Source organism: Salvia hispanica, chromosome 3 (assembly GCF_029641045.1).
Source record: "Salvia hispanica isolate PSC_SH4W2 chromosome 3, Shi_PSC_v1, whole genome shotgun sequence".
NCBI lineage: Eukaryota > Viridiplantae > Streptophyta > Magnoliopsida > Lamiales > Lamiaceae > Salvia > Salvia hispanica.
Genome location: NC_142694.1, coordinates 51,828,610 through 51,855,355, shown reverse-complemented (window position 1 = coordinate 51,855,355; position 26,746 = coordinate 51,828,610). Strand labels below are relative to the sequence as shown.

General features: G+C 33.3%; 5 protein-coding genes across 8 annotated transcripts; 4 read left to right on the top strand and 1 right to left on the bottom strand.

The window, feature by feature from the left end:
- The first annotated feature begins 2,601 nt into the window (after window positions 1-2,601).
- Window positions 2,602-3,790, top strand: LOC125212470 (uncharacterized). Its single transcript, XM_048112655.2, has 2 exons — window positions 2,602-3,266; window positions 3,362-3,790. The coding sequence occupies exons 1-2, from the start codon at window positions 3,035-3,037 to the stop codon at window positions 3,541-3,543; spliced, it is 414 nt and encodes a 137-aa protein (XP_047968612.1). The 5' UTR covers window positions 2,602-3,034; the 3' UTR covers window positions 3,544-3,790.
- A 3,762-nt stretch (window positions 3,791-7,552) lies between these two features.
- On the top strand, window positions 7,553-8,462 carry LOC125212468 (protein C2-DOMAIN ABA-RELATED 10-like). 2 transcript variants are annotated; one of them, XM_048112653.2, is made up of 3 exons: window positions 7,561-7,806; window positions 7,895-7,990; window positions 8,054-8,462. In XM_048112653.2, exons 1-3 carry the CDS (start codon window positions 7,699-7,701, stop codon window positions 8,330-8,332), a joined length of 483 nt encoding a protein of 160 aa, XP_047968610.1. In that variant the 5' UTR covers window positions 7,561-7,698; the 3' UTR covers window positions 8,333-8,462. The 2 variants fall into 2 exon arrangements, with proteins under 2 accessions (XP_088923781.1, XP_047968610.1); XM_089067655.1 differs by having other exon boundaries at window positions 7,553-7,806; window positions 7,895-8,462.
- A 167-nt stretch (window positions 8,463-8,629) lies between these two features.
- Window positions 8,630-12,317, top strand: LOC125212467 (protein RBL-like). 3 transcript variants are annotated; one of them, XM_089067653.1, is made up of 6 exons: window positions 8,630-8,783; window positions 9,494-9,638; window positions 9,765-9,863; window positions 10,539-11,626; window positions 11,694-11,827; window positions 12,027-12,317. In XM_089067653.1, exons 2-5 carry the CDS (start codon window positions 9,620-9,622, stop codon window positions 11,805-11,807), a joined length of 1,320 nt encoding a protein of 439 aa, XP_088923779.1. In that variant the 5' UTR covers window positions 8,630-8,783; window positions 9,494-9,619; the 3' UTR covers window positions 11,808-11,827; window positions 12,027-12,317. The 3 variants fall into 3 exon arrangements, with proteins under 3 accessions (XP_088923779.1, XP_088923780.1, XP_047968607.1); XM_089067654.1 differs by having other exon boundaries at window positions 11,975-12,317; XM_048112650.2 differs by having other exon boundaries at window positions 8,645-8,699.
- Window positions 12,318-12,733: 416 nt separating this feature from the next.
- On the bottom strand, window positions 12,734-13,507 carry LOC125212469 (MLP-like protein 423). The gene is made up of 2 exons (XM_048112654.2): window positions 13,292-13,507; window positions 12,734-13,134 (listed from the first exon to the last, which is right to left on the bottom strand). The coding sequence occupies exons 1-2, from the start codon at window positions 13,476-13,478 to the stop codon at window positions 12,875-12,877; spliced, it is 447 nt and encodes a 148-aa protein (XP_047968611.1). The 5' UTR covers window positions 13,479-13,507; the 3' UTR covers window positions 12,734-12,874.
- An 8,567-nt stretch (window positions 13,508-22,074) lies between these two features.
- On the top strand, window positions 22,075-26,055 carry LOC125216205 (uncharacterized). Its single transcript, XM_048117862.2, has 7 exons — window positions 22,075-22,231; window positions 22,904-23,176; window positions 23,324-23,379; window positions 23,493-23,571; window positions 23,656-23,794; window positions 24,580-24,693; window positions 25,597-26,055. Exons 2-7 carry the CDS (start codon window positions 23,007-23,009, stop codon window positions 25,786-25,788), a joined length of 750 nt encoding a protein of 249 aa, XP_047973819.1. The 5' UTR covers window positions 22,075-22,231; window positions 22,904-23,006; the 3' UTR covers window positions 25,789-26,055.
- The last annotated feature ends 691 nt before the right edge of the window (window positions 26,056-26,746 follow it).

Sequence of the window (26,746 nt, the reverse complement as noted above, 5' to 3'; positions counted from 1 at the left end):
AAAACACACAAGTATAATTTTGATAGTAATTATATAATCTTTAATTTGTCATTAAATATAAATTCAAATATTTATAATGATCATCCGCACAAAAAAGATAATGTCACATAAAATTATCCATAATATCATTAAAATAGGCCGCCCATTATATTTTGCGACTTAAAAAATCCCTGTACCCTTATTTGGAAAATAACCTCTAAATTAGCTAGAACCATAGAAAAGATTGCATTACAAAATGATGATGAGACATACTTTAATTGGTTAAATTTAACCAATTAACTTCTAAATGTTTCATTTTCAGTCAATGGAAGGAAAAATGAAAACTTTGAATATATATACATGTGCTATGAGTCAAAACATCATAAGTAAGTTTTTTTGATGGGATTTATCGGTCCATTGAAATACAATATTTTAGGTGGTGTTTGTTTACTTTAATTTTTATTCTTAAGGAGTAGTATAGATATTTAAAAAATTTATTTTTTTTATTAGAATTTTTTAATGTATTCTTTCTTTATATTTTGATTCACTGAATCACACTTAAGTACACACTAATATCTATATGACCCGAATCTATCAGCCGATTATTAGAAAAGAAAATAAATTGATTGTAAAACTTTTCAAGAGTATGTTATCCCAAAATCTCAATTCACCAATCACAATACACGAAAAAACGTTTAGCTAAACTAGTTGCATAGTACTTCCTATGATAATTATGCTAACTTTTGAGATATCCCAAAATTTCAATACCACGAAACTTCGTTTTGGTTATAGGCTTGCTTTGTTGACTACATTTCAAGTTACAGAAAATATATACTAGTAGTAGTTTATAATTCGATGGAAAAACAAGGGAATTTTGTAAATGACCAAAATTTATGATTATATATCCAACGAAAATTTGCAATAATCTGATCCCATGTGATTAAAGGTACTATCTTATGTATTTAATTTTGTGGCTTGTGGGTGTCAAAATTGACTATTGGTCCGTTAGTATGTGTTCAACATCTGATAATTAATTTTAACTAACATATAATGTGATACTTATAAGTAATTGGAACGCCATTATAGAATATTTTTAAAGACGTTGAATTAGTTAAAATGTTCAGTACATTTGCAAGAGATTATCTGTCAGTGTGTCACAAGCTTTAAAATTGTTATGGTGTTATTTAATTTGTGATAATTGTGAAAAGAGTTGTTCTCCACGTACAGATATGAATATAGTTACTACTACTACTACTACTATTATATTTAACACAAAAATAGATTAAAAATACATTTAATGTTTAATCTCCTTAATTAATAGCATAATAATTAAGGAAAAATTGTACTATCATACATACATTCATACTTGCCTCCTTTCCATGTACACATATTTAACACGTTTTATTTTTTACTTTACCCCTATAATATTTTATATTGTTTCTATCCCCGTACCAAATCTTATTCCACAAAAAAAATCTCACATAAAGTATAGATAAATCTCAATAATAATTAATAGTAGTATTGTATTGTTTCTATCCCCGTACCAAATCTTATTTCGTACAAAAATCAGTAAATCACACTTAAAAATCAACCATTCAAAATCTTATACCACAAAAAAAATCTCACTCTAAATTTATACTATACTATTTATTCTAATCATAAAGTATGGGTAAATCTCAATAGTACCCCAGTATTTAATAGTTTTGAATTGTTTTATCCCCGTAATCAAATCTTATTCCATACAAAAATCGCACTTAAAAATCTACTATACAAATCATATTGTATAGATAAACCTCATTAATATGTGATTATTTTAAACAAATAATCGATTTATATTATTTATAGTTGGAGAAGAGAATGATTATAAAGTTACTATAAATTCAATATAAGTCTCTTTTTTGAACAAATAGAGAAATTGTTCAAATACTTAATTTGAATAAATATCAACAAAATTATCAAATAGATATTTCTATACAAAAAAAAAAAAAAAAAAGTGACGGAGCAAAAGTAAAAGGAAACTTAAAAAAATATACTACTATGAATCTTTTGGAATATATCGAGTAGCTATCTCAATCATGAAATTACAATTTTATTTTTATTTAGATTATAAGATTAAACACTATGACAAGAGTTTGATAAAGTTTTATGTACCCAACCCTACCTAAATATTGCATACAAGATACGTTAAAAAAGTTATCATTATTTTGATTCAATATATTAAGAAGATTGGAATAATGGTAACAATGTAACATTAAATAAGTTCAGTAATTGTTAGTAATTATAATTAAATATAAAATCGAAAAGATGAAGGCTTCCCTGCCTCTTCCTAGTTTGGCCTCTCAGTGTATTTATGAGTTTCCTTTTCAACTGCAAGACCACATGTCGTTGAATAGAATTTTGACTTATTGTAAAAGAATTCATGTTATACCATCTAACCAAGGCAACTTGTGAATTTTTTTAGTAATTTTTCGTTAAGGAAAAAATAAAAACAATAAATAATAAATCAACGGTCGCGAAACACTGGGTTTTTATCCTAACAAAATCCAGCTCACACGCAGCGGCGGATATCATATTTTTCAAATAAAACGTCTGAAAAAATAAAATTAATCACATTCGTAACCTAACCCTAATTGGAGATTGCATTCACATTGCGCTATTATAAATCCACACATCCATCTCTCCGCCTTTGCGTAATCACAACTCTACCTAATTCCTCTCCGTTCAATTCGAATCGATTCCTCCCAAATTTCCTGTTTCAATTCCTCTTTCCAGTTGTGCGATCATCCAAAACGATTCACAGTTTTCCTTTGTGAATGGTGGAAATCTCGGGCGCACAATTGATGGTCATCCCTTCTTCTTCTATTCAAAGAAGAGGGGTTTCGCTTTCGACCGCTACCTCATTCTGCTTCGGCTCTTGCATGGAAGGCTGGTACTACCGCTGCCAAGGCCTCGACCCGTGAACGTGAACTCACTCCAGATTCTATTTTTTTTCTCTCTCCAATTTTCCCCCTTTTTGATTTAATCTCACTCGTAAAAGAAAATCGAAGAAAAAACAATGTTGCTTTACAAGCAGAAGAAGAGTCAGGCGGCGAAGGTGAAGCGGTTCCTGATCAGCGTTACGTTTCTGGGTAGCGCCGGTCCAATCCGGTTCGTGGTGAAGGAAGAGGAGCTCGTTGCAGCTGTGATTGATACGGCGCTGAAATCGTATGCGCGCGAGGGCAGGCTCCCTATCCTTGGATCTGATCTCAACAATTTCATGCTCTATTGCCCGATTGCTGGAACTGAAGGTAATCTATTAAAAATTCAAGTTCAATTTTGTGTATTGCTCTGTTTTTCCCCAAATTTAAGGTTAAATTAATAGTGTATATGTGTTGTGTTACAGCTCTGAGTCCATGGGAGACGATCGGATCAATGGGCGTTCGGAATTTTGTGCTGTGCAAGAAGCCTGAAGCGGAGAAGGAGAAGGAGAAGGCGAATGAGAGCGAGAAGCTGCCCCGCAAGGGATCCGGAAGCTGGAAATCATGGTTCAATAAATCACTCAATTCAAAGATATCTTCCCATTGAGATGGTTTTATTATCTATATTTTGTTGGTTTGTTTCGGCTCGGTGGGGAATTGGTGTTGAAATAGCTTGAACCTTTGGTTCTGGTTCTGGAGCCCTGCTTTATTTTGATTCAGTCACTTCTTCTTTTCTTCTTTTTTTCAATTGTACTCTTCATTGATTATACAATTATTTTGATTTTGATTTGTTAATCTTCTCTTGTCAGTTGAACTCTTCATTGAATTAATACAATCATTTATATTTTGATTCAGTCAGTTCTTGTTTCTCTTCTCTTTGCCAAAGTAGTTTCGGACTCATTCAGACCAATTACCAAACGATGTTAGGAGTAGTATATTAGTGCACATCCGTGAGGTCCGTTGTTGTGTCTCTTAAATATTGATGTTTGATTAATTGGAGTACTAGTATATTCTTATGACTTGAATGCTAGGAGTAGTAATTTTTAGTAGGGTATAAGTAATTCGTAGCATTGATCTTACAATCCTTTTGGGCTTTCTTCTTGGCAATCGGATCACCTGGGCTGTTGATTGGAGTGTAATTGGTTTGTGAGTGCGACTCATTTATGGCTAAATCGAGGTCCAGAATCTCCAGATTTAGTAAGTATATTGGATACTTTCGCGATTTTTTAGAATTTAACTTAAATTTTAATACTAATATTTAAAAGTAAAAAAGTTACTTATTGTAAAAAAGTACGTATATACTTTTACCATAAAGAAATTTTGATGAATTATACTGTAGGCAAATACTGATTCTGAACATGGCCTTTGGATCAACTAGTAAAATGTAAAATTAAATACGCCAATTCAGCACGGATCTTTTTGATATCATCGTGGCCTTCCTAAGCTAGTGTATTTTAAGGTGCTTGCAATTCATTCTTACATATATTTATAAGTTAAATATCGTAGAGCGTACTCAACATGGAGCCTCCGTCCCATCCCCTGGTGCGGGATGGCTTAGGCACACGTTTGTGGGTGCCATGTGAAGGGGGGCCATGGGCGGAGCCAACCCATTGGATTTTTAAGCTCATCTTAAGATGCATGGCCAAAGGCCAAATACATTTCGATGTTAAATTAGAGGACCCATTCCCACCAAGGAATCAAAATCAATCCTTCAAAATTTGAAAAAAAACCCATAAAACTTAAATTATACTCCCTCCATCCTATAATAGATGTCACATTTTTTCTTTCCAACAAAAGATGTCATATTTTCTTTTTGAAAAAAAAGTTCTATCTCACATCAATATATAAAAATATATTTTCTCTCTACACTTAACATATAAAACGACATCTCCTAAAATCTCATGTCATCGTTCAAATATGACATCCTTTATGGGACGAAGAGTACTAACTTTCTTGATTTAAATTATATTTTTCACATACCATATGGAGTATCAAATTAAAGTAATTTTACGATGATTCTAACAAATTTTCCGATAAAAAAATTTACACGAAATTGTAATTTGTATGGAGTATATTTCTTTAACGACTTACAAATTAATGCTCTTCATTGCATTGCTAGATGCCCTAAGTCAATGTACATAATGCCCTAAGTTCAATGTACACAATGCTAAAAAAATTATAATGTTGTTTAAGTATGTTTCAAAATATAATGTCCTGAGTGCAATATATGTAATGTTTTAAGTATAGTGTATGTAATGCTTAGAGTTCAATGTAGATATTACCGAAAAAATTGCAATGTTTGTTTAAATATGTTTTGAAGAGCATAGAAGATATAATGGCTCATATATTTTAGTATAATTTATTAAAGTAATTGAATGTTGACCATATAAGTTAGACAAATATTGAGAATTAGAAGGAAAAACTAGTTAGAAAGAGATATTTGAAGGCTATTAGGTAAAATTAATGAAAAGAGAAGAGTTGAAAATATATTTTGAAGAGCTTATAAAGCTACTATTAAATATTATTAGCCCGAATGAACACCCCATACACTTCATTAGCGGTTGAACCACAAAATTAAATACTACTCGCACATGGCTTTAACAAATGTTCGTTTCCTTTGTTATTCTGTTTGCATATGTAATTCTCAAATGTCATGTGTATTATTTTAATATTATTTGTTGTCGAACGAGGTTTGTACATGGATGTTGACCTTTTGAATAATTTGTATTGGTTGTTTGTTGCTAAATTATCGATAGGTTAGGTAGGAATATAATTGCATCTTTTATACCAAGATAATGTTTATGCTTCATTTGTCTTATCAATAAATATTAATCTTAAACAGAAAGTTGACCCCAAAATGAGTAATTGAATTTTTTATTCAGTCCATTTGTGTGTACGGTCGTGCGTACGGAAAATGAATAAGATGCAAAAATCACGTGTTGGCTTATGGTTCTAATCATAGGCCAGTTATGTATATATGGGCTTGACCCCCGCAGTAAACTAGAGGTTAATTAGGACTCCAATTTGGAAGGCCCTTACAAAAAAAATCTACTGTATTAATATATGGAAGACAATGACTTATTCATATTTGAATAATTTGATTATAGAGCCCATTATATTTTTTTTTGCGTATATCTTGTGAAATGTTAGAAACAAAAATAATGTAGTAATAGTAATTAATTTGTAAAGCCTTGTAATGGTATCACGTATTCCTAATCATGGGATAATCTTTCTCATCAATTATTGTTTCGAGTCTTTGACATGTGGCTACAATTTGGTGAGTAACGTGAAAATCCCATCAGCTGCAACACCCACATGTGAACTACAAATTCTGATATGTCTACTTCCTTATTTGATTTGAACAACCAAATATCTATCACACATATAATGTGTTTGTCGGTATAGAATAAGTGATTGTCAAATTTTATTTTCAATCATTGAATTATGAAGATTTAACTTGAATTCATCATTTTGTCATAATTTAACTTGAATTCATCATTTTGTCATAATTTAACTTGAATTCAACTTTTATTGGTAGCGAAAACTATATCATTTCGAATTCATAATATTTCATCATGTATGTGTGTTTGTTGGTTTAGAACAAGTGACAGGTTAAAATATTGAAGTTGAAGTTGTAATCAGTTTGTAATCAGTTTGTACACCCTTCCTTAGAAACTTGATGTATACATTTTGGGAATGATATAGCTCAATTAACCTAAAATTCAAACAATCAGTTTGGGAATGATAAATGCATTTAAACAATGGAAATTATTACTCTCATACTCCCATTTTACTATAATCAATATCCCGTTATTCAATCATGGCCCAAAGGCCCGAAAATTAATCGAATGGGCCTTAAGATTAATATAGTCCAACGGGCTTGTTGAATTGGAAGAAAATAATCTAGAAAACTCTATTCTATAGAAAAAACAGAGGAAAAGGCTAAATTATCCAAATCCCAAACATAGCCACCTATTAAAATTGAAGAGAATAATTTTTTAAAATGTAATCAGAATGTTAATATATTGTAAATCAATATCACGCTGTTAACTTGTATCTCCCCAAATAATAGGAGTAATTAATTTAAATATGACAACAAGGTAAATTAGATCACATATCCAATTTGAGATAGGTTGACTAAATATAAATAGATTGTTCAAATCAAAAGAATCGAAAATATTGTTTTAATATAAATTATACGGAGTATTATTCAAGTGGAGACTTTTATGAATTGTAGTACTCATGTTGTTAGAATCAGTGATGACCATACATAATACTTATTCGATATGAAAACTGGTTTTAATTAGGACTTGCTAGTTTTTATGTTGGATGCCTCTAGAAATTTCGGTACCAGTGTGGGATTTGGGGTATCACTTTTAATTAGTGGCGGAATTCGATACTCCACGATTTATATATATAATTTAGTGGAGTACTTAGTATTTTTTATAAGTGCATTGCAGTGTAATGTGCTGTGTGTTTGGAGTCGGACACTTGTTAGTACTAAATGTAAAGTGTGTTCTCGAGGAATATGCTGTTAAATACTAGAATACTTTGATGAGACAATTTAGTAGAATGAATAAAGAGTATTCGAATTTTAGCAATCACAAACACATATTCGGAATACATCATATTATCATATACACAGAGAATATAAATTCTGGCAGAGGAGAGAAGTAAGAACGTGTGGCTGTTGAATACAAAGGCCCCTCGCCTCAAAATTGAATTAGCAGAGGCAGAGGCAGTGCATTATCGGAAACAGAAAATGGATGGTTTGGGGCTTCTCCGAATTCGGGTGGAGCGAGGTATCAACTTGGCTGTGCGCGACACCAGGAGTAGCGATCCTTACGTGATCATCGAATGCGACTCCCAGGTCCTCTCCATTTATTTTAACTACTCTTTTATTTGATGAATAGTGGAGTAGTTAGTAAAAGAAACATGAATTAGTAAGTGGTGTGCAGAGGGTGAAGACGAGAGTTGAGAAAGACAACTGCAATCCTGTTTGGAACGAAGACTTGACTATTGTTATCAAAGACATAAATGCTCCCATCACTCTGGTAAGTCCTCGTTGTTGTACAATCCACGTCCACTTAATGAATGATGAATATGTGTTATTGAAGGGGGTGTATGACCACGATACATTCACTGGAGACGACATCATGGGGAGGGCTGAAATACACATAAAGCCTTTGGTAGAATGTCTGAAAATGGGATCTGAGGATCTCCCAGATGGAACTCAACTTACTAGAATCGAGCCGAGCAGTGACAACTGGCTGTCTAAGGAGAGCTGCATCGTGTGGAACAACGGGAAGCTGCTTCAGCCCATCACTCTCAGACTCGGAGGAGGAGGCGTTGAATGCGGCCAGCTCCAACTTCAGATCGAGCCAAACGCCACTTAATCACCATCAGATTACATCTATTGCTATTAACAACAATTTGTAATTCACGGAGTAATTTGTAGTTGCAGTTTGTACTAGTACATCATTTTGGCTTACCAACTACTACAAGAATCATGCTATTCTTACACAAGAGTGGATCCAATTACAAACAATTTATTGTTTTTCAAAAACTAAACAATCACTAAATAAAACCACTGTAATTTTCATTAACAAAAATAATCATGCTATTGTAAATTTTAAAACATTAGGGGTGAATTTGCAATTTATATTGAAAAACAAATTTAGTTTTTTTCTGACGTAAGAAAATGCATTCATAAAAAAACCCAGCGCCGCACGCGCACCGCAGAAGTAGCTCAGCTATGAAGTGGTACATTTGATGAATGAAGGAATCAATTTAACTGTTTCTATATGATTATGTAAACTTGGCGCTGCTGAACATAGGAATTTTGAGGCAATTCTCGTTTTTCAATTTTTATTCAATTAGGTTTTTTATGTATTTGTATAATGAATTGATTTTCCTGCGCTTTATCATGCTTTCCTTCGATTTTGGCTTCCTTGACAAATATTTTGGTGATGCTGGGTATGCTTATTTACCTGAACTCACTTATGCTATTTGTATTTGATGGCATGAAAATGCCATTTTAAATCAAGCATCGAATACGAAATAGAAGTTAGCATATATGAGTGGATTTAGCCTATCACAAGAAATACTAGAAATTTATTTCCTCCTTTGCTGTCTAGTGGTTTTAAGTCCTTTAAGTAGGAATGAAGTTGTATTGAAATATTTGATGTGTTTCTGCTTGATCGGTAGTTTGGCTTAGCACATATGTTAGGTGTTTTTATAGTAGTGTTAAAAACTGAATAAGATTTTTTAATGTATATTCGTGAGAACTGAGAAGAACAGTCTTTTGTACACCAAATATGTAAAACAAAAATCATCACCATTCACCAATGTCTCCTGAATGAAGATTTAATGAGTGTAAAAAACGGCCATATGCTCAACTGATTTCTTTTGGTTGTGCATATTGAAAGAACAATCATGATTTTGTGATAATTTGAGGTGTGTGTGCGGGGGGTTGGATGAGTATTTTACAATTTGTTTTTACTTTCATATGTTGATAGATTTGGATTAATTTCTTCACTGCATTTTGCCATTTGTAGAATCACAGTATCCACTGGATTCTGGAGCTGGCTTAATGGGTTCGTGTTTAATTTGTGTGTATGCCTGAGAGGTATATCATTTGGTTTTTCGTCAGAAAGAAGCAAATTTGAAACTTCTGGTGCACCATGAAAGCTCCCATTATTGGTAATTTTCTTTCTTTTTTCGTGGCAGGTTGTATCATTCTTCTTTTTTCGTGGCAGGTTGTCTATTCCTCATGTTGTTTTCTTCTCTACTTGAACTTTAAAAGTTTTGTTTTTGGGTCTCATGCAGATCCACTGCAGGGTGATTTTCCCGAAGTGATAGAGGAGTATTTGGAGTATGGTGTTATGAAATGTATTGCATTTAATCGCCGTGGAAACCTTCTTGCTGGTAATACTTTTGCTATAGTTTTTAAAATCTCTTTCAATTTATTTATTGCTTTATTTTACTATGTATTGTCAATAATATAACTAAATTGGGTCTCTGAAAAGCGAGCAAGTTGCATATCATACTGGTCTTGCATGAGTGGAGAAAGTATTCTCATACAGCTCTAAAATTTGTTCAAGTTTGTACTTGGAACTTTCCAATATTTCCAGAGTAAATTTAGCTTGCTATATTAATGCTATTATGTTTTAGTCCACTCTTTGATTTGATTTTACCAGGTGTATAATCTGCATGTTCTTTTGATACTGCTAGCTCCATTCTTAGAGCCAAAACTTATAGACCTCTAGCATTGATTGTTATTGATTCAAAGTAAAGATCCTTTCTATTCCTTAATTCCTTATGTGAAGAAATTCTTATAGCTTGTGGTCTTACTGCGCAAGACATGCCTTGATGCAGTTACTCTTTGCACTTTCTGATCCATATGGGCAAGAGGTAAATATGGTAGCCAGTAGCCTTGAACTTGATTATTGTACCTTATCACTAATAAAACTTCTCAACTTCGAACTTTTTGTACCTAACAAAGTTGGCAATACCTGATCATTCTTGTTTTCCTTGTTCCATTTTCCCTTTGTGGTCTTTCAAATTACAACCATTGTAACTTTTCTATGTTTAATATGCCAGCTGGGTGCTCCGACGGAAGTTGTATCATATGGGATTTTGAAACCAGAGGCATTGCAAAAGAATTAAAAGATAAGGACTGTGCTGTGGCAATAACAAGTGTTTCTTGGTCCAAGTATGGCCACTGCATACTTGCTGCAGCTATAGATAAGTCTCTGACTCTTTGGGATGTTGTCAAAGGAGAGAGAATGGCTCGAACTGTACTACAACAAACGCCTTTGCGTGCTTGTCTCCATCCTGGTTTATCCAACCCGTCAATTTGCTTAGCTTGTCCTCTGTCATCAGCCCCCATGATTGTCGACTTGCTTACAGCGACCACAATTGTGCTTCCTGTGTCATTGTCTGACATAGGAAATGGTGCCACCCCTCCGTCTGGTAATAAAATTCCAGATGGATCTACTCCTTTTTCACCGGGTATTGCGTGCTTCAGCAAGTATGGCGATTTGGTTTATGTGGGAAATTCCAAAGGAGAGATACTAATTATTGATAGTGTAAGCATCAAAATACGTGGTATGTTTTCTATACCAGGGAGCGCGCTGATAAAGAATATTGCATTTAGCAGAGGTGGACAATATCTTCTGACAAACTCAAATGATAGAATTATCAGAATCTATGAAAACCTTTTGCCACTGAAAGACGGGCATGAAGTGCTGGACAGAGCAAACCAGGAATCCATTGAGCAAGATGAAGTACAAAGACTGAAGCATGCAGGATCGGGGGCTCTAGCTCTTTTCCGGGAGTTTCAGGATTTGATCACCAAAGTGCATTGGAAAGCACCGTATTTTAGTGGTGACGGTGAGTGGGTTGCTGGAGGTTCTGCTAGCAAAGGAGAGCATAAGATCTATATATGGGACATGGATCGGCGTCTTGCAAAAATTCTGGAGGGTCCAAAAGAAACATTGCTAGATTTGGCCTGGCATCCTGTCAAACCTATAATTGCTTCCGTTTCCTTGACTGGAATTGTTTATTTGTGGGCGAAGGATTGTACTGAGAACTGGAGTGCATTTGCTCCAGATTTTAGAGAGCTCGAGGAAAATGAGGAATATGTGGAACGTGAAGATGAGTTTGATTTGATGCCTGAAACAGAGAAAGTGAGCAGTGCTTTTGTTTTTTATAATTCTTTGATGTTTCCATGCTAAGATGTTGATATATTTTCAGGTGAAAGAGTTGGATATCTACAAAGACAGAGACATTGATATTGTGACAGTTGAGGAAGGATATTCTGCCTTGAGTGATTCAGACATGTCACAGGAAGAAATATTGGTCATCTAAGAAATCATGAAATCCAGAATGTAAGATTTTTTGTGTTATCAAGATTCAGCTTATCATTCTTTTTCATTTAAGTCATGTTACAACATACTAAATCTTAGCACTTAATATTATATATATACTACATTGTTCGCCTCTTCAATTCAAGGATTGCAATTATTTTGAAACAGAAATTGTGAGAAGCAGAAAGTAATCTCCTTGGAACTGTAATTTGTCTTGTAGCTTGAGGGTTCTAGTGAAGATAAGATGTCTCAACAGCAGATGAGGGAGATCATCTATAGCCTAGGATTCGAATAGGGCATCGATTCATGTGATAACAACTCTGGTTAGGAACAAGTACGCCTCTATATTGCTTCCTGCACTCAAATTTTCTTGTCAAAATACTACAGTTGGATTGTTGTGTTTTGTTATGTTGTCAGATTTTTCGCTGTCTTGGATAAATTCCTTGATTCTTCTCAGTTCATTGAATTCCCTAGGAAATACGAACTGTATACTTTATTAGAAATTTTAGCATGCATAGTGAATCTACAAATCTTCTCACATTATCTTGTATGGATATATGTTTGTATGGAATGAACGAAGGGAGTATATGATATTACTAAAACCCAAACGAGACGTTTGTTTCGAGTGATACAATGGATTGATAAAAATAACCCAAGCTAATATACTATTCACTTCGATACATTGATTAATTTTAAGCTTGTTTGGTCATTTTATACATCCATATATAGTTATAAAACGATATCAATTACTGCATTCCAAAATTTTAAAGTTAGCATGCAGAAGATTCATTGTGTTAATGCAGTTTGAAGATAAATTGACCGCAAATGAAAACTAGACTATAGTTTTTTTAGTTTCAATTTTAAAATAAATTACTGTATTTATTTTGAATTGTTTGACAGAAAGCCAAAGTTGTGAGACATAGGATCTGACATTGGTAAACCCACATAGTATTATAAAAACACATTAGCACACAATGTAACAAGTTGAACTTGGACAAGCAAATCACAGACAGCACCCAGATTTCACACCTAGCAATAATTATATAAGACCTTCTAGATTTAATTAATTTATTTTTGTTTGAGAAGGTAAGCATCAATGTCTTTGGCCATGGTCCCAAGAAATTGAAGATGAGAGTGTGGATGAGGCACATCTTCATTAACCTTGTCATATTCCACACTCCATTTCACTGTATTCACACCTCCAGCTTCGAGTGTCGCTTTGAAGCTTTTGAAGTACTTGGTAACCTCTCCGTCAATGAGCTCGAACGTGATTGACTTATTCACTTCGTCCAGTGCCACGATCTTGTCCGTAGCAATCACAGGAACACCTAAAACACGATAAAAAAATATATTGTGATGACATATTGGTGTGAAAATATTCTCCCTCGTTGGAGTGCGAAGGATGTAAACGAAATGAAGGTTTTCTCGCATGATAAATTTACACACTCGATCATCTTAAAATAAAATAAAAATAGACATTGTTACCCATGACATAAGTCCAGAGCCTAACGGAGCCGATGCTCTTTCCGTCTCCTTCGAGCACTTGAACGCTTTGCAGCTTGTCGGGGCAAATTGAGGGCATGAGGTAGGCTTTGCTGTGGTAAATATCGAAGAATTTATGGGGTGATGATGCTATTGGGGTTTGGAGCTCGAGTTTATGAAGTTGAGCCATTGCTTGGTTTTGGTTAGTAAAAATCAAGTAGAGCTTATGGCTCTACTTATATTGGATTCGAGAGGGAGTGCAATTGATCCATTGTAAGAATTTATTCGACATAGCAATTGGTGGGACTAATATTCTACGCATATTTTGACTTTATGAGCACACTAGATTCTTAATTTATTTATAAATATGTATAATTATAAATCTATAGTGCTTTAGCTGAAAGTGGTTTTAACTTTTAAAGTGCTTTATTGAGCTACAAAAAAGGAAAGTTTGATACTAAAAAAAGGTGAGACAAGAATAGAGAAAAGTTTATCCATTATTGAGTACAATGGAGAATGATTGAAAACAAAGATGCTGCCGAAAATGTGCATGATTCATTCAGTGAAAGAAACTGTGTACTTATCAAATATTGGAAGAAATTTAGTGAATTCTGACGTGGCAAAGGTACTAGTACTCCACATGTTATATTACGTTCAATAATAATTAGGGGTTTTTTTAGCTGTGTTATTAGGAAAATATTAATCCTAAAACCTTATTTGCCTAGTTTTATTGCTTACCACCGCAAAGCCCAAAATTTCGAATTTTCTAGCGAGTGGTTGCAATATCTGCCAAATTATATATCAAATGTTATTTATGAAGATTAGTAAACTTGTAAAATAAGTTTATATGATATAATAGAGTGGCTCAATTGAAAACTATCTTAAAATGCGAACTTGAAAACTTATAAGTTGGAAACACAATCATTTACTTCAACCGTTATGTTTTATATATTTGTTATCAACTGATATATTTTATGCTTCAAAGTTCAAACTGATAAATTTCTTAACTTCATTTGATGATAGTTCTCATATAAATCACTCCCTATATACATTGTCATTTTACTTTTTTAGTATGAAACTCTAAAAATATTAAATCATAGTACAAATTAAAAGAAAGTAGTATGTAGAAGTAGATATTACAGCCCAAGCCCAAATCCTTACATCGTTGGTTATTAATTGGGCCTCTGGGCCTGACCTCTACAGTAAAGTTTAATATACACGGTCTGTTCGATATCTCAATGCACAATAGTAATTCATTGTGTATATTTGTTTTTTAATTATTTATCTAATAATTTTAATAGCATTACATCAAGCGTAAAACTGTGCTGAGTGTATATAGTTTAGTCAATTAATTTTTCTAAAAGCCGTTAAATTAGACATGAATGGTGACAAGTCTTGAATTAATTAGGTTGTTGATATATTTGAATAGATTAGGCAGTCAATCATAAAATCAAAAAAGGAAATCTAAGTGACAGCAGAATACATACAAAATCTTGATAACCTTAATTCAGAAGAGTCAGATATAAAAGTTGGAATGGGAATGTCGTTCCAAATTTCTCTTCTTTTTTGTTGGTTTACTCTTTCCTTTTCTTGGCTCTTAATTTACAGTGGTCCTCACTTTCCATACTTATTTCTCATACTCTCAAATCTTTGAGGTTGGTCCCCTCACACTCACACACAACACTCATCAAATTATTATATTTCATCCTTAACTAAGTGGACCTTCATGTCTTTATTCCCTTCATAAATTGGGATAGCATCACCAATTGTTTAAAATTTCCTAATACTATGCGGAGCTAGCTTGTGTTGTAACAATTACTTACACATTAACGCTGCATAGTTTAAATTAGGTTAATAATTTAATATGTAATCCCCTTATAAGTAATCTCTTTTTTTTGAATATTTGGATACAATGCACATGTTCCACACATGCATAGGTATTACTATTTCACAAGTGTAATTCATATTTTTGGTAAGGTTGAGATCTGACATGAATAAGTATATAATTATGGGATGTTGAGGGGGATGGAGGTGACCTTCATTGATAATTATTAATGACATTAGTAATAAATATGGTATGCATTTGATTGGTTGATGCAACCATCCATCATCATAAAGGACTTTCCCCACCACCCTGTTTTGGCTATTCTTCTTAACTTCATAATCGCCAGCTTTCATTTTCTTATATTGGATGAGAGGACAAATTCCAACTCCATACTTGTTTCTAGGTCAATCTAGAGGAGCACTAGATAAACTAATTTCTTTCACTAAAAAAAATATCATAAAATAAAATAGTATGTTAATTTGTATTTTAAATATATTATATGTCTAAAAATTGTCTTTATTTTGGCATCCAATTAAAATTAATAAAAACATATGAAAGTGTCCCAAAAAATAAAAAAAGATGTCATTTGACAAATATATCTTCAACTCAAGGACGCCTTTCTTTGCGCTTCACATTTCAAAATTTTCCAATACAAGTAGTCGTGTCTCTAATTTTATGTCCTTATAAGATGAGTTTGTTGTACTGTTTATTTGTTTTATAGATTATCGAATCATAAATTAATGTTATGTGCATAAATTTATTCAATATTGTAATTTGATTATATATATAGTTTATATTTCAAGCACGCTTGAGGTTCGGGGGTGGGACTGTGCGTCGCAAGGGAGAGGTCGGGCCTAGATCACGATTGTTCGTTGACCATGCCGCGAATGTGGTTTTGTTAGTTGACCATGCCGTGTATTATTTTCCTTTTTTGTATTTTATATTTCCTTTTTTGTCTCATTTAATTTTCTAATATTTTTAATTTTAATTATGATAAAAAATAGTATAAGAAATTATCCATAAAGAAATCGCCATTTTTCAGTAGCTTGTACAAATCTGTGTGCAACAATCACTATTACCAAATTGAATTTCTAGGGTGTATTTTCAAAACTAAAATTTATATAGTCCATGATTTTTTTGGAAAGCCCCTGTATATATAGTGGTATCATTCTAACTGGTATTAATAAATACGAAAATTAAATGGATTATCTATTGTTGTACGTACCCTCACATGTCATGTAATATAAACTAATTGTTCATGAATGAGTGATATTTAATGTTGAATCTACCTGGCTCAGAAAATCATATTGAGTGAGAAAATTTCATCTCCAAGCAATTACTACGTACGTAGCATATTTGGTGGGGTACATGCAATTTTAGGCTCAGTTTGTGTCGTTGATGTTATTAATATCCAATTATCAAAGCTCGTTTGTTAAGAGGTAAGACCATACGTGTTGAGCTAATTAAATCATTCTCCTAATTAATCACATGGTCATGTGAATATGAATATTTAGTTTGAAGCATAATGTTATAGGATCAATCGCATGAAATTAGAACTATGGTGTTTTATAGGATTCTCATCAAGATATCGACAGTTTTAATCAATATCAGATAAATAAAGAATCGTTATCGACATATATGCAATCACTACTTAATGGTTGTTGCTAAAGTGACTTCTCCTTGTACTCCTCCCTTTTGTTTTATTGCTTGAGCATTGGTCGATGAAGTCTTGAGTGTTGGGTTTGTTGGCTCTTTTAGTACGGTCTTGTTGGTATAGGTGTATTTTGCTTTCTTAGCTTGTTTAGTTTTTTTTTGACCGTGTCTTGAATTGCTCCCTCAATTTACATGTAGTTTGATTTCTTTACATGTATCGAAAAATAAATTCAACATGTACACGATAAATTAACATAAAAAACTTATACATTTGAGTGTGGTAGGTATTGGTCGACACGCAATATAATACACTATGTAGGAGCAAACATTCATTTTGAGGATGGTGGAAAACTTTCTAGCTCGTTGACAAATTGATTAGTCTTACAATTAATTCTCGCTTTTAAGAATCTTTCGAAATATGTGCTGTATATATATATGCAAAATTAAATAATCTCTCATTCCAATAAGAATTGTTTTATGTTTTTTAGTTAAAAGATGCAATTCCCACGAAGTTTCTACGCCTAGTTTATGGATCTCTTCACCTTGAGAACACCTACCTTTAGTTACGCAAAACAGTGGCATCGAAACACCAAATGCTCAATACACTAATACTCATTTCTGGAGCAGCTTCGAAAATTTTAGAATTATTCAAATATGTATACATCTTCATGTAATTTATAAAGCAATCTTATCCTGTTTCATTAAGTTTCCTTTGAAGTAAAATTTATAGAAGCTAATACTAGCATCACTTTTGTAAATTAGTGGCATGTTTAGAATTTTATACTAATATTGGATTAGATATATACTAGAGTCTTATAAATATTGTTTGATTAATGAATTGACGCGGTATTAATTTGACACAATGTCACTTATAATTAGTCTTTGATTTATGAATCTTAGCACACACGATTAAATTTCTGGTAATCTCATATCAATTTAGTTATGAAAATCGAAACTATATAATTAATGTGTGCAAGGACTAATGAATATAGGATTGCGTTCACAATCTTGAGAATGCGTGTTGGACATGTGAGAGGGACAGGCATCCCTCATTCAGAAAGATAATCAATTACAAGCTTTTAATTCAATTAAAGCACTCTCCAAATAATTCTCTCATCGTTTCGCTCACAAACCTAATTTAGGTTTCTCATGGTTTTTTTCCCAAAAAAAATAGTACTCCCGTATTTGTTTTTTATTTTTGCGATGAGGGAAAAAGTCCTCAAATATATCTTTGTATTATACTATTACATAAAATTATCCAGAAATCATAAAGTACAGACAATTATAGTGCATAAATTAATTTATTTACGTTAATATTTAATTTATTAATATGAAAGCTTTGATGAGCAATCAGGGAACAATGATGGAAAAAATCATTCATTTTAATATTTAAGCAACTAGCTAGCTAGTAAAGTATTTATACTTTGACGTATCTATTTAAAAAAGTGAACCCTAGCTTCCATGCACAAATATAGCCTGTTTGTGAATTTTTCGACATATTAACAATATTTTCTTTGCCTTTTTAAGCACTTGTCTGAAAAAAAAAGATAGATAGACTAGCTAGATTCAATAGACATACAATGTTGTACAGTGTAAATTAATCTCACTGTGGTTTTGAATTATCAAATCTGTCCCCTAAAAATCAAGAATTTGGTCAGAAAGTTATTATAGCCTCATTAGTGAATATTGCAGCGTCTTAACACTGTCAATTTGGTCAGTGCCCCATTTTTTTCTTGCCAATAATTCCAGCTAGCAAAGAATTTAATACACTATTTAAAAAAGGAATGGGTAGTAGATGCAAATGAGTAACTACAGCAATTAATACAACCACAGTAATGTCTTGACAGAAGAAGGTACATACATCATTTTGAAAAATTAAAATAAAACAACTTGATGCTGCAAATATCATTTCATCTCCTATTCTAATGTTGATAACAGTTATCGGAATATGAGATGAAAAACTATTAACAACCTTTTTTTTCCCCTGCTCTACTGACCAAGAACAGTCATGCTAGCTACATTAAATTCTAATTCAGAAAGAGAAAAAAAGATGATGAGTGAAGGCTGATAGTGGAATTAACTTACACAAGCTTTTTTTCTAGCAGAAATCCAAAAAAGGCCTCATGCAATTTTGTCACCTAGTTATGAAGTGGGTTTGGGCCGGTGTGAACCAATCTCTTCTCCTCATCATAAAAACCCGGTCTGGGCGGACCGGCCGGTTTTCCGAAAAACCGGAATTTTCTCGTTGGAGAGGCGGCGGAAGCGGCGGCGGTGACGTGGGTTTTGTCGGCTTGCGATAGAGAACAAAGTTGGGAGAGAATTAAGAGGAGGCCAAGAGAGAGTGGAGCAATTCTTGAAGTGGGATCCAATCTTTTTCTCTCTCCTCTAGTAGGGAGTGTCATTTTTAGAGAGAGAATGTGGGTTGTTAAAGTGGGGCGGGAGAGGAAGAAATGAAAAAGATGTATAAATAGGTAAAAACTGGTGAGATCGTTTACACTGACACTCTAGCTAGTGGTATAGTAGTAGTAGTAGTAGTACAATATTAATCTAAGATAATATCACTTGGAAAATTCAATATTGACCCTTGATTCATGGAAGCTTCACCTCTGAATCTTCCAATTTAAGTAGGTGCAACAATGTTAATAAAGTATGGTTTTTGATATGCATGTAATTAGCTAGAGAGAGAGAGGGAGGGGAATGGGGGGTTGTGGTATTAATTAATAGGCGGTTTCGACGAGTCAAGAAATTAATATGAATGTGGAAATGGAGGCCACTGTGAAACGTGATCTTCTAGTACCAATTTTGTTTGCCCCTCTCCAAGAAATTTTTTCTCTTTTTTTCTTTCAAACATAGCTAGGGTTCAGGGCTAGTTAGGGTAATTCATTTATACGAGGTATGTGTATAAGAATAATTCATATCTAGGCTTATTGTACACTCACCTTAAATTATTATTTTTATTTTTCTAAATGAAGAATTTTGTCCAACTTAATACCTACATTGGTTATATTCCCATAAATTCACCTAACTTTCAATATTTTTATCGAACGTTTTGAATCTATCATGCCCAATTCTTATTCATTTGTCTAATTTTTCTCAGGAGGTGGGAACGATTAGAGAGAAATGGAGAGATGTAGAAGAATTTTGTTTTTTTAAATCATTATTTTATAAATATTTAATACTGAGGTTTTAATTATTATGGTAGTTTTAATCTTGCAGTTTCAATTTTTTTCCAGTTTATTTGTAAGATGACCAGTCAAAATCTCGGGTATTAGTAAATTTTTTTAAAATTAAGTGGTTTGACGTCGTAACGTATGTGTGCGTGTCCGACTGTCTTTTTTTTTTTAAATGTATTTACATTTCTATTTTGTATACATGATAGATGATTTCTTTAAAAAGCTCTATGGTCACAATTTTAACAAGGATACTTTAGTAATTTTTTTTTCTAGTTTTTCTTAACTTTTATAGGTGACTTAAGCAAAAGTCCCCTGTAATAAGAGAAGCTAATGAGTATTGACTCCAAACGAGCATGGGCTCGTGTCCCTCTCTAGAACTGAGAGCCGAATCACTGAACACAAGTTGAATTCAAACCCATTGTGGTTGAGATCTACAGATTCAAGCTTTGTAATTTCACAAATCCACTCTAGACAAACCCTTCCCTAAAATATGAATTTTTGGTATGGTTTGTGATGATGATGAAGAAAATATTGTGAAGCTATTAGTTTTTCTATAAATTATACTTCTTTCGTCCCAAGATAATTGACTCACATTTCTTTTTGGGACGTCCAAGATAAGTGAATCATTTCATTTTTGGGCATTCTCTCTCATATTTTTTTTCTCTACTTTATTAACTATCTTACTTTATTCACTTTCCACTTTAATAACAAAACCCATTTTCTTAAATCCCGTGCCGAAATTTTTTGGCTCACTTATCTTGGGACGGAGGGAGTAATTGTTTCGAATTCGTCTTATTCCATAGGCACGAGGGAGAGAAGGCGGAGGAGCTCGAGCGGCCTTATCCCGACAGCATTGGGGATGAGAGAGAATTCATTGGGAGATTTGAAAAATATGAACATCTTTTCGTCAATGAAAAATGTATACAAAAATAATTATTATTTAAATAACAACTTTTGATTGACTTCTACACTTCTAGTCCAATCCGTAACTTATAAAACTAGTTAATTGAATCACGACTTTTGTAAAATTTTGATGAAATTTATTGTGACTTTTGTATTTTTCATCACTATATCTTCACAAATTACATAAGAATAATCTAAAACCGGCCATAATAATGTAGAACAATGCTAAATTTATCCAAAAGTTAACCTAAAATTATGGTTTAAATGACAATTTTCCTAAACCGTCTCATCTGTGGACAATAGAGATTAATAAGAAATTAGTAAAGTAAAAGAGTTGAGAGAAAAAATAGATAAAGTATGAGAGAGAAATGAAAAAGGTAAGAGACAGACGGAGTAAAAGTGATAAAGATGAGAGAACGTTTTCAATTTTAGAATGAGATTTTTTTTGTGGACACACAAAAGGACAAAATGAGAATATTTTTTGTGGACAGATGAAGTATTACTCTCCCCCGTCCTCTAAAAATAAAAACTATGTCCATTTTGGTCCATTCCCTAAAAGTAGAAATTTTCTTTCTGTATGTCTCTAATTTTACTAATTTTGCATTAAAATACGTCGTATCCAAAGTTCTTATATTCACGGGATGAGAGAGAGTATTTTTTTAATTATTAATAAATAGTAGTAGTATAAAATAGTTCATATAAATATTGGTTTAAAATTAATTAGTTGAATGAGAACATATTATTTGGTCCGACATTAGCCCGACGTATCCACATAGACTTATCAGAGTACGACATCTGCTGAATTTTGCCGACAAAAGGCCGAGTGACATTTGGGAAAATTACACAATTCATCCAATCACATTAACTATTTTTTATGTTCATCGAAAAATTAGAAAATATCATAAGTTGAAGAATTTAGCAGTTATTACTCTTTTTAATTACTGAAACTTTAATTTCAAGTATGTATAGTATATTTTTAAATTTTTAATGAACTCTATAGTTTCAGATTATTTGCAATTTATAAGAAGGAATTTTAAATAATAAGAGCTAGAAATAATGAAATTGAAAGGGATGAGACAAGTAAGTGGTGTGAGAGATCAACTGAGGTACACCTAAAAAAATATTAGTTGTTGATGCCTTTCTGAAAATATCAATAATTATACTTCTTCATATTATTGTTACAGTAATAATTCCAATTTCTGGTTTTTGGATTCCAAATGATTCATTATAGGAAATAAGTGAGGAGAAAAATATTCCAGAGAGATATTTTGTGTGTCCCCTAATAAGTCCAAATCGATAGGACCAGTTGTTCCCAAATTAGAATTTCTTCAATCAAGCCCATATAATTAACAATAAATCCCTATTTTCTGCCAAAGTTCAATTCCCGCGGTATTTCTCTCTTTCCATTTACGATTTCCTGTTAATTTCAGGATTTTTATGCTGCTGATGAAAGCTTATCGATGATTGTTTCTGAACTTCTTAGCTAGATTACTGTCGTCATATTGATTTCGATGCAATATGCTTTTTGATGAATTTGAAACCATCAGTTTTTAGTTTTTTTTTTGTGAATTGTTGTTGCTGTGATCTGTTTAATGAACTTGGTTGCTAAAGAGAGAAATCAGTTCATTGAATCTGAAGATGTGATCTGAAATGAGACGGAATCTATTTGCATAATTCAACTTCCGTCATCTGCACTGATGTTTTCTGATCGGATATTCACTGAGAGATAAGTGTTTTCTCACCTCTTTTTTGAATCGTAACCATAAAAGGTGTTAACCGAAGCAGGATACGAGCAAACGGAGAAAGGATTAGGATTTCCTTCCCTTTTAGGTTTCATCTACGAAGCCAGACCTTCCCCTTGTCCATGTTTCTCCTGGCTATCCACTTAATAACATGCTGTAAAACTAAATCTGCTTATGGGCTTAAATGTTCAACTATGCAATTTGAAGTTTCTGCCTGTTGTTCTGCTTGCATCAATCTTTCCCTTTTAATATATTGGTTTGTTTTGGTAGAATGTTTTATACTTTGACTAAAGTTTTAATGTGCTTGAATAAACTGTAGTGGAAAGCATTGTTGAATCCCCGCTACTCCATACTGAGGCCTATATGTCATCTCTGGCAATCAGCCAATCCCGGTTGACTGATTGCCAAATTTGTCGTATAAGATGACTCCCGAGGGTTCACTGAAGCCCAGTAAGGCCTTGAATGGAGTACACGGGGTTCACTTATTGCCCCACTCACCATTTACAGTTCAGGAGATAAAGCAACATGAACAGTTGAATCGGTCAGCTTGTGGAACTTCCAGCCTTAGACGCAGCCAACAGCCAGTTCCTCTGTGAGTCTAAATTCATATTTGACCTTATTGTTGGCCTTTTTTCCTTCTCATCGTTGTATATGTAAACTTCTATGAGTAAATAAGTAGTACTACTATTTCTTTATAGTAATTTATTCTGCTGCTAACATTAGGTACATTATTTATCAGGAAACTTTGGCAGGAAAGACCAGCTTTCCTAAGGCCCATCCATTGCTGTACTAATGGTATTTTAGGCACAAAATGATACTTTTGTAGTATACTTGAAGTTCTACCAACTTACTTTCATTTTCCTTTTGTCCTTCAGTTTCTGAATTAACAAGTTTTCTGCTCCTTTTAGTTGATAGAAGCTTTGCTGAAAGAGTTGTTAATGTGCTCACGTCACTTCCATTTATTGCCCTTGGGATTCAGGCCCCAAGGTGATAATGTCATATCATCACAGATAATTGGCAGATTGTTAAAGATTTATGTGATTGTGTAACATTTTTTTTCGGCTGGTGCAGGAGAAATCTTAATTGTACAATATACGCGAATTCCCTAATTGGAGTAGGAGTTGCATCAAGTTTGTATCATGTTTCAAGAGGGACATGGAGGAAGTATCTTAGATGGGCTGACCGCATGATGATTGCCACATCAACATTGGTGAGTAAATAGTAATGAGTATAAATGTTTAATCCTGTGGGTTTACATTTCTCTCAATTTATTTGAGTTACAGCCCTAATTTCTGTCTACTTTCCGCCAAATAAGAAGTTATGTAGTTGGGTGTAAAAATTGTCAGGAACTAAGGATGAATGGATATTTTAAAGTCGATACAGAGTGTTTTTCAGTCAATAAATTTCGATTGTAGTATGTTAAGTCAATACAATTTTGTGTTCAAGAAAATTAATTTGATACCAAAAGTTGACAAGTTCGTAATATGAACCACTACTTGTGAGAATGGTTAGCCATAGAACACATTCCATTACCTATAGTTTTCTAGTAAGGAAGGTGAGTCTTTTTAGTTTAATAACTTTATAGTGACTTATACCATCTAGTATATTGTGGTGTTTTATGCTCTCTCGCTTCTGCACTGTTGCGATATCAAGCAAAGAAAAAGTTTACTGAGTGCCCATACTTTAGGCTTTAGCTTTATATTCTTTCAGCAGAAAAATAATCAGCATGATTGTCAAAACTAGTTTCTGGATATGAAAACCAGTCAAGAGGCCATAACTAAAGAATGGTAAACCTCACACGTAAAAGATAGTATAAACGAACGCCTAGAACAGAAACTAATATAAGTTTTATCTCGGAACATCCTGATCACGTGCAAAGACAAATCTGTGCACAAATAAAAGGGTATCTTTCATAACTTCTTTTAATGTTGCACTCTCTGTCACGCTGTTTATTTTCTTAGCTCACCCTCTTAAAGCGCACATAATTCCTTGCAGTGTTTAACAAGAGCACTTAGGAATGACAACTCAAAGTTGTTGATGGCCACATCTGCTCTGATTCTACCGATACAGCCTCTGATGGTGACAACAGTTCACACAGGATTGATGGAGGTAGCTTGCTCTTTATATACTGGTATTTAGTCAATGGAGATTGTAGATGTTTCTCATATTACAGTATTGTCTGCACTTGAGACCTATTCTCTAGCTTCATATAATTTTCAGGGGAAAGAAAAATATTTTAGTTACAGAGGCAAAAGAACACCCAGTGATTTAGTAACAGAGATTATAAAGGAAAATATTAGTTCAAATAGGAAATTTAACATGGACCTTTTGTATGTTGCTCAGACTTTTGCTATTAATTATTATCAGACACTAATTACTTATGCCTCAATAAAAATTACCTCAAACACACATAATTTTGATGATTATAAGGTGTAACTTCAAATCTTTTTGCTCTCTCCCTCTCTGTGAGATTAGAGTGGCATGGTAATATATCTTGGCCAGCTTATCATTAGCCCATTGGCAAACTGTCTTGAGTTTGGGGGGTTTCTTGTTTGTGCCAGAGGTAAAGAGAGATAAGAGCAGCATGTAATAAAAACAGCAAGATATTCCACTTTTCTATAGGTATATACTTCTTTAACTTAAGACTCATTGGGCAATCTTAACAGCATATTTGAGGGTATTCAAAGTTAATTTTGCTAACTTTATTGAAGACATTTAATGAGTCCACATTCTATACTTAGATTGAAGCTTTTGGATTCAGGGGCATAATCTTGAGAACCTTTTTAAAAGATATAACAGCTAATGATAGGCTCCATCACAAATGCATGATCTACCTCTCTTTCATCATCGAATTATCATGTTTCCAACTGCATCATGGATTATATGTTAATGACCATTTGAACTTATAAGCTTGTTCTAAAAAAATCTGAACTGTATATCTCTGTGCTCTAGTGAAATTTGGGTCGCAATAGCAAAGTCTTTGACAGGTATTACATGTGCTTATTGGTTTAGGTTGCATTTGCGAAGCAAGCTGTTGAAGATCCAGACCTCAGGGTGGCGCATAATGTGCATAAAATGTCATCAATAATAGGTGGTGCTCTCTTCATTTGTGAAGACTATTTTCCTGAGACCCCATATCTGCATGCTGCTTGGCATCTTGCTGCTGCCGTTGGAGTTGGCACTTGCAACAAACTCTTGGAGTAAGCATGCCTCTCCTTATTCATCCACAAAATTTATCGAAAAATCATTATTTACATGCATCTTGGAAGCCTTAGGATTTCTGTATACTAGAAGCACACTTCCACTCATATAATACGAGTATCTGTCTCATTATTGACTGTATAATCTGTATAATCAAGTAGTACTACACAATGGAGGCATTGCTTCCTTTAGATGAAGTGAGCAGTTTTGGAAGGTGAAAACTAAATGAAAATCAATTATTAATTGAATGACATTGTTATGTGGGCTCTATTGTTGATGTTTATTGTGCTGTAATTAATACAATATCTTCCCGCTATGTAATATACATGTGGTATTGATTGTGTATGTACACTTGAATGTTGTCAATGACATGTGGCCAAGAATCATCAGCTAAATGTTACTACATTTTCTTTTATTCTCTCATCCCTGAAACTCCAGATGAAACACAATATGTGTAGGCAAAATTTTGAATGCATTCTGATGTATGGTGCATCTATCTCAGTTGGAGTTTATCATGTCTAGAATTTAATTAGGAAAAGATGTATCGTAGGATACCTCATATATTTGTATGATCAATCAGTCAGTACTGACAAATAATTCAGTTGACAGATATTGATGCAATATATTTGAACTTGGGAGGATATAATAAATAGGTCTGCTTTTAAATCTCATCAGTATTTTTCTGTGGTAACGCCATTAAACAGCACAATTTGGAAATAGTACTCCCTCCGTCCCACCGAAGATGACCCACTTTCCTTTTTAGTTTGTCCCACTCAAGATGACCCATTACTAAAAATGAAAATCATTTTTATCATTCACTCTCGCTTACTTTATTTCTCCACCTAACACACAAAATAAAACTACATAAAATCGCGTGCCGCCCAAGGAAGGGGTCATCTTCCTTGGGACGGAAGGAGTACTACAAGATTTGGCATTGATTTGAGTAGGTATAAGCAGTTTT

What these genes read in the sequence shown, in the direction of transcription:
- LOC125212470 (XM_048112655.2), top strand. Translation starts at nt 3,035, where the DNA reads ATGTTGCTTTACAAGCAGAAGAAGAGTCAGGCGGCGAAGGTGAAGCGG. An exon ending in CCCGATTGCTGGAACTGAAG is followed by an intron (nt 3,267 to 3,361) that starts GTAATCTATTAA and finishes GTTGTGTTACAG; the next exon opens with CTCTGAGTCCATGGGAGACG.
- LOC125212467 (XM_089067653.1), top strand. An exon ending in CCGTGGAAACCTTCTTGCTG is followed by an intron (nt 9,864 to 10,538) that starts GTAATACTTTTG and finishes TTAATATGCCAG; the next exon opens with CTGGGTGCTCCGACGGAAGT. An exon ending in TGATGCCTGAAACAGAGAAA is followed by an intron (nt 11,627 to 11,693) that starts GTGAGCAGTGCT and finishes ATATATTTTCAG; the next exon opens with GTGAAAGAGTTGGATATCTA.
- LOC125212468 (XM_089067655.1), top strand. Translation starts at nt 7,699, where the DNA reads ATGGATGGTTTGGGGCTTCTCCGAATTCGGGTGGAGCGAGGTATCAAC. An exon ending in TCATCGAATGCGACTCCCAG is followed by an intron (nt 7,807 to 7,894) that starts GTCCTCTCCATT and finishes AGTGGTGTGCAG; the next exon opens with AGGGTGAAGACGAGAGTTGA.
- LOC125216205 (XM_048117862.2), top strand. Translation starts at nt 23,007, where the DNA reads ATGACTCCCGAGGGTTCACTGAAGCCCAGTAAGGCCTTGAATGGAGTA. An exon ending in CTTGGGATTCAGGCCCCAAG is followed by an intron (nt 23,572 to 23,655) that starts GTGATAATGTCA and finishes CGGCTGGTGCAG; the next exon opens with GAGAAATCTTAATTGTACAA. An exon ending in TTCACACAGGATTGATGGAG is followed by an intron (nt 24,694 to 25,596) that starts GTAGCTTGCTCT and finishes TTATTGGTTTAG; the next exon opens with GTTGCATTTGCGAAGCAAGC.
- LOC125212469 (XM_048112654.2), bottom strand. Translation starts at nt 13,478, where the DNA reads ATGGCTCAACTTCATAAACTCGAGCTCCAAACCCCAATAGCATCATCA. An exon ending in GCTCTGGACTTATGTCATGG is followed by an intron (nt 13,135 to 13,291) that starts GTAACAATGTCT and finishes ATCGTGTTTTAG; the next exon opens with GTGTTCCTGTGATTGCTACG.